General features: G+C 40.5%; 1 protein-coding gene across 1 annotated transcript in view; it reads left to right on the top strand.

The window, feature by feature from the left end:
- LOC143290960 (ninjurin-1-like) overlaps positions 1-7,067 on the top strand; it is an 11,885-nt gene continuing 4,818 nt past the window's right edge. The window contains exon 1 of the mRNA XM_076600539.1: positions 1-529. Coding sequence (XP_076456654.1) covers positions 413-529 — 117 coding nt within the window. The 5' untranslated portion in view covers positions 1-412. The remainder of the gene's footprint in view (positions 530-7,067) is intronic.

Consider the following 7,067-nt stretch of genomic DNA (forward strand, 5'->3'; position numbering starts at 1 on the left):
AAGCAAACAGATCGGCCAGTCTGTTTTCAGATCTGTTTTATGCAGATTGGTTCACAGTACAGCTGCTTATATAGTCTCCAGTCCCCGGCCATCGCATTCAGTTCTTATTGTGTCTTCGTCAATCAGTTAGGTTTTGCTCTGTCAAACTTTCCTGACATTAAACAAACGTCTGCGGCTTTTTTAACGTCGAAAACTGAACATTGTGAGGCTTTGTTGACATCAGACTACTTGTGAGGCTGACCTAATGGTAAACTGGAACTTCATTTGGACGTTTTGGCTATATTTTGTATTTACTCCCGATTTAGGTGGTGATCTACTCGAGAAGAAGTAGTGCTTCAGTCTGGGTGAACGCGCGGGGGGTATTGAATTGTGTGAGCTTGAACAGCACCTCAACTAGGAACACCAGACTGCCATGGAGAACGGGAACACGCAGCAAGCCACGGAGATGAAGGAAGGCCCAGTGAATGTATACATCAGTCCTGAAGAAAGCAACCAGCTTCTGCCTTTGAGTGATGATGAGGACGTTGGGGTAAGTGAAACAAAGGATCGAGAATCAATGTAGTTGTACATTGCATCTGTCCCCCCCCCCCCTCTCTCTCTCTCTAAGATATATATATATATATATATATATATATATTTGATAAAAAATATAGACACTTTTCTATTTAATTGTTTAATTTTTCTCCTCTCTTATGTACTTCTATTAACTCCATGCTTTGCTTTAATTCTTATTTAATGTTGTGTAGTGTAGACCCTATTCAGGTCGGGAACTGGATGTAAAAATTGCGCACCAGTGTTGATTAATTATCCGCGAAATAAAGAATTTTGTCTTGTCTTCTCTCTCTCTCTCTGTCTCTGTCTGTCTGTCTGTCTCTCTCTCTCTTTGTAAATGCTTATATCAGATGTATTAAATTTTGGTTACGACTAGTTTATACGGACGAAATAAGATATCCAAAGAAAGCCTACAATATGTTATTATCACTGCAAAGACAAAACTACTTTACATGGGCGTGGCGTGTTAGAAATGTTTTATACAAGTACGGATTTGGCATTGTTTGGGAAACTGAAGGAGTGGGGAATGCAAGGCTGTTTCAGAATTCAAACAAAGAATCATAGAATCATCGTGGTGGCGGTCTCCACTCTTGGAGAGACGCTCACTCAGTCTGGCTCCGCGACTAAGCCATTATTGTCGTTAGTAGGGGGCTTAGTAGGTGGTGTCCTAAGTACGTTAAAACCGAACAGGCACCACTGAACACCACCGAAGTGACTCAGCAGCAGTGCAGGGTCTCCTCTGGTATGTGGCCTCCGGGCGACATAACATCGATGGTTCCTTGTGGACTGCCGATGCTGGAACTGCGACGGACAAACCCGGGTGTGTCCGTGTATGGGGGAATCTAAATGAGCGGCGTGGGAGTAATGCCACTGAAACGGCGCAGATGATGGGGCAGCAAAAAACTTGAAAAAAAAAATCATTGGGCATTGGATTCTTTTGGGCAAGACTGGCATGCCTCACTTGAAAAGCATGATTTCTTTAGATATATTCCAGCTTCAATCAGTCAATATCTCTCAAATTCTACTTTCATCACTTTCCATCACCTTAAGAATGTAAACTTACGAAGGTGTCTTGTTAAGTTTAGAATTGGTATGTCCCCGCCATAAAACATAGTTATTTGCGATACAGACCCCATTTAGATAATGATGATAGCTATTGTCCTGTCTGTCGTAATGCCATTGAAGTGCATTTTCTTTTTGTGTGTCACAAATATCAGGATCTCAGCGAAGATTTGATACCAGTTAATTAAGTATTACAGATATCTGTCATTCTTCAAGCTTTCTTTGATTCTAGCCTGTGAAAACGTTCATAATATAACAAAATTTTCTTTGTTTACATTTTGAACACTTAGCCGCAGAAAAAGAATGTCTCAATAATATTTCAGATAGTGCATGATGTTTACTGATGGGCCAGAAGCCTGACAATTAAAACATTTTTGACTTTCACTCTCTCTCTCTCTCTCTCTCTCTCTCTCTCTCTCTCTCTCTCTCTCTCTCTCTCTCTCTCTCTCCACTGTTCTCAGTGTTTGTCAATTATAATATGGGTCAATGAGGAAAGCACGGTATTCAGCAATTGCCAGACTTTTTGGAAATATTTCTGTTCTTTGGAAAACGTGGGCAGTGGTTTTATAATGGCCTTAATTATTTAAGTGGTAAATAACTATTCTTGTTTGGGATTTAACTTTACTACAATGGTTAGTGCTAATTTGGAAACAAGACATCTTGTAACAAAGGGAAATGAAGCTGTTGTTGAGTTAAACAGAGCTTTAAAAAATCATATACATACAGAAATGAATGCTAGAACGTTCATCAAAATACCTAAGATTCAGACTGCTTGTTGTATTCGTCTGAACTATGGCGTTTAAGATAGACTGGAGCATATCAGGAAGGTTCGCATGATGGTCTACAAACAATTTTGGGGGGTGTCGTTGCAAACAGACTCCAAATACGATTGATTGTGGTGATTTTGGAAGATACATTCTTTATCTTAATACCTGTACTATCACTCTTAGATACTGGATAAGATTGTTACACTTGGTGTTGTTCTCATTACTTGACCAACACTGCAAGTGTCTGTATCTCTCGGGCCTGGTTAACGCCGGGATATCATTATGACAGGAAGCGAAGAGTACAGCCTTGTCACGCAGTCCCAAACCAAAATGGACCTCCATAGCAACATCGTCATCATCGTCATCCTCCTCCTCCATCATCATCAATATAGACAAAACAGTCTCAAAGTCTGTGGCCTTTCATGCCGTGCTCTCATGGTGACCTCAGTTTCGATACCCCTCCACTTATGTGCTTGGGGTGAGTCCTGTCAATGTCTTCAGTGTCTACAGATTCATGGGGGGAGGGGGAGGGGTTGGGGGGGGGGGCTGTTGTTTGAGGGACGTGGTGGCGGTCTCCACTCAGGGAGGGACGCTCACTCAGTCTGGCTCCGCGACTAAGCCATTATTGTCGTTAGTAGGGGCTTAGTAGATGGTGTCCTAAGTACGTTAAATCAGAACAGGCACCACTGAACACCACCGAAGTGACTCAGCAGCAGTGCAGGGTCTCCTCTGGTGTGTGGCCTCCTGGCGACCTAAGTTCGATGGTTCCGGCCTGCAGACTGCCGACACTGGAACTGTGACGGACGAACCCGGGTGTGTCCGTGTATGGGGGAATCTAAATGAGCGGCGTGGGAGTAATGCCACTGAAACGGTGCAGATGATGCGGCAGCAATTTGGAAAAAAAAAAGGAAAAAAAAAAGATTGTTACACTTGGATCATCACAGGTTATCTTTCTATGCCTACCAACTGTTGCTTGATACATTTGATACATGTTATAATGGAAAGAAATGCTGGGTGTCAAAGATCAGAAAAACATTATGTGAGGTAAAATTTTGAGTTGTGTGGCTTCAACAGTGAGTTGGGATGTTAACTCTCTCCATACGAACGGCGAAAGAGACGACGTTAACAGCGTTTCACCCCAATTACCAGCATCAAAATATTGCAAGCGGAAGGCTCTTATACTGAAGAAGTGAATGCTGACAAAGAATACCACAATTCTGACGACGGAAGCTAAAGGTTGGGTCATTCAGACACCCACTGGACATCCGAGGGGTCTGTGTAGAGAAGAGAGGACTGGCCGTACTGAGTGAGTTAAAGCTTTCGTGTGTTTATTCAAATATAGATTATGGGATTTTTTTTGATTTTTTTTTGATTTTTTTTTTTTAGGAATAATCTGGTACAATTAGAGACAGAAATATATACGAAAATTGTGTTTATTCAAATATAGATTATGGGATTTCTTTTTTTCTTTTTTTAAATTTTTTTTAGGAATAATCTGGTACAATTAGAGACAGAAACAGATACGAAAATTTACAGGCCTTTCGAAAAAGGAAAATACATTTGTTGTATTGATACTTACCGTTTTCGTGTTGTATTTCACTGCTCGGATTCAACGTCCTGTTGTTTAATACATGTTGTTGTTGTTTTGGGTGTTTGTTTTGTTGTTGTTGTTGTTGTTGTTGTTGTTGTTGTTTGTTTGTTTGTTGTTCTTTTTTCATCATCATCTTCATCATCATGATGATTAAGATAGTATCAATGAGCTTAATAGAAAGAATAACGCCAGACAATGACAAGGGGGGGGAAAAAAGAAAGGAGATGGAATGACCTAGAATTAAGGGTGAAAGGGATTCATGAAGGGGGGGCGGGGGGGGAAATTAAACGTGTTTTTGAAGCCGTCAGGAAGTTTTCATCCTTCTGCCCCATTCCCCCTCCCCCCCCCCCCTTTTTTTTTTTTTTTTTTTACCTCCTTTTCACCTTTTTATACAATTTTTATGCATTCCCCAATTAAAACATATTTCTCATCATCTTCTTCTCATTCTTGTTGTATTCTTTTCTCCTCGTTTTCTTCTTTTTATTGTTGCTTCTTTTCACTGCCTTCTGTTTTCCTCCTCCTCCTTCTCCGCCTCCTCCTCCTCCTCCTTCTTCAATTACTACTACGACGACTACTACTATATACTACCTTTACTTCGTCTACTTCTACTCTTTCTTCTTTTATTTTCATCTTTCTACGTTTCTTCCGATTTCTTCTTCTTCTTCTTCTACTTCTTCTCCTTCTTTTCTTCTTCTTCAACTACTACTACTACTACCACGACTACTACTACTATTTACTACCGTTACTGCGTCTACTCCTACTCTTTCTTCTGTTATTTTCATCTTTCTACGTTTCTTCCGATTTCTTCTTCTTCTCCTTTTTCTTCTTCTTCACTTACTACTACTACTACTACTACTACGACTACTACTACTATATACTACCTTTACTACGTCTACTTCTATTCTTTCTTCTTTTGTTTTCATCTTTCTACGTTCCTTCCGATTTCTTCTTCTTTTTCTTCTTCTTTTTCTTCTTCCTTTTCTCCTTCTTCTCCTCCTTCGTTTTCTTCTTCTTCAGTTACTACTACTACTACGACTACTACCACTACTACTACGACTACTATATACTACCTTTACAACGTCTACTTCTACTCTTTATTTTCATCTTTCTACGTTGTTTCTTCTTCTTCCTCTTCTTCTTCTTCTCCTTCCTGTTGTTATTCTTTCAATTCTTTTCTTCCTCCTTCTGCGTATTTCCTCTTCTACTTCGTTGATGGTACAGGGGACGCAACTCCTGCTTTCACTCGTTTCTACGAACGGTGTTACACACACGTTTAACTCACTCAGTACGGCCAGTCCTCTCTTCTCCTCTACACAGACCACTCGGATGTCCAGTGAGTGTCTGAATGACCCAACCTTTAGCTTCCGTCGTCAGAACTGTGGTATTCTTTGTCAACATTCACCTCTTCTGTATAAGAGTGTTCTGCTTCCAATATTTTGATGATGGTAATTGGGGTGAAACGCTGTTAATGTCGTCTCTTTCGCCGTTCGTATGGAGAGAGTTAAGACGTTTCTACTCTGCACTTTTAGGCAGCCATACTTCGTGTTCTATTCATTGTTTGCAGCGAGAAAGAAGGTTGAAGAAGGGCATTGAATGATCAGTACAATAGATCATCATGGTATTGGTGATAAATGTGTGACATATGTGACTGTCTATATCGATAGCAAAATAATGATGTGTGACATATGTGACTGTCTATATCGATACCAAAGTACTATTAGCTCGCGTGTGTCACTGTGAAGGTAGATCCGTGCACTAAGATGTTTCAACGCGGTGGATCGACGATTAACCCATTTACTGCTGAACCGAAGTGACTCCAGATCAGTATTTCGAATCAATTTTACTCGCATTTCCTAGCATATTTTGTGAACATGTCAATGATGATGATGATGTGGTCACTTACATAACGCCTATCCTCGGTCGGAGACCAAGCTCTAAGCGCTTTACAAACACGGAGTCAATTGCACAACACAGGCTGCCAACCTGGGTAGAGCTTACTGATGGCTGCCATTTTGGCGCTCATCATTCGTTTCCTGCGTCATTCAATCAGGTTTCACTCACGCGCACATAATTATACACAAACAGACATGCAACATTTGACGTGTATGACCATTTTGTTTATTTACTCCGCCATCTAGGCAGCCATACTCCGTTTTCGGAGGTGTGCATGCTGGGTATGTTCTTGTTTCCATAACCCACCGAACGTTGACATGGGTTACAAGATCTTGACGTGCGTATTTGATCTTCTGCGTGCGGATACACACATTCTCGTGTCATCGATTAGCCGCCAAAGGGTTAATGTAAGAAAGACGATGGTTAATGACGTGACGACAATCAAACGTGGATGAAGTGGGGTGCAACAAAACAAATCTATGGTCCCCCCTCGCCCCCCCCTCCCCCATCGGTTGTTGTCCGGGTTAACCCTTTCACATTCATGCAGCAGCTAGGTAGAGGACCCATGTGACTGAAAGGCGACCAGATCATGGATAGGATAGGATAGGATAGGATAGGATAAGATAAGATAAACTTTATTATCTCCAACTGGAGAAATTTGGTCAGGTGCATCATCACAACATAAACAAGTAAACAACATGGGGACCACAACTGTAAAAGCCAACAACAGCCCCTACAAATATTACGAAGATACAAATGTAAAAAATATCACATACATCGTTTCATACATACATCCACACACTGCAGGTAATAACTAGTATTCTTAATGTAAAAACAGAAAGAATTAAGAAACATTATTTGAATATAATTATAAACATAGCCTACTATACTGCACATTGATTATAATAGATAAGATAAGAATAAAGATGAATTGCGGAAAACCACAACCAGATAATCAGCACACACCCGCACCGCACCCCCCCCCCCTCCCCACCACCCACCACCCACACGCGGATAACTTGATTAAACAAGAGTAATAAACATATATTCTCAAATAAAAGCATTTCACATATTCGCTTTTAAAAACATTGCAATTAATTATTACATCGTAATTATTAAACAGAAATATATTTAGAATATGGACGTTAGCATTAGACATATTCATTGTACATTCATCCTGCATATTGCACATTATTCTTCCT

This window comes from Babylonia areolata, chromosome 16 (genome assembly GCF_041734735.1).
Source record: "Babylonia areolata isolate BAREFJ2019XMU chromosome 16, ASM4173473v1, whole genome shotgun sequence".
NCBI classification, from domain to species: domain Eukaryota; kingdom Metazoa; phylum Mollusca; class Gastropoda; order Neogastropoda; family Buccinidae; genus Babylonia; species Babylonia areolata.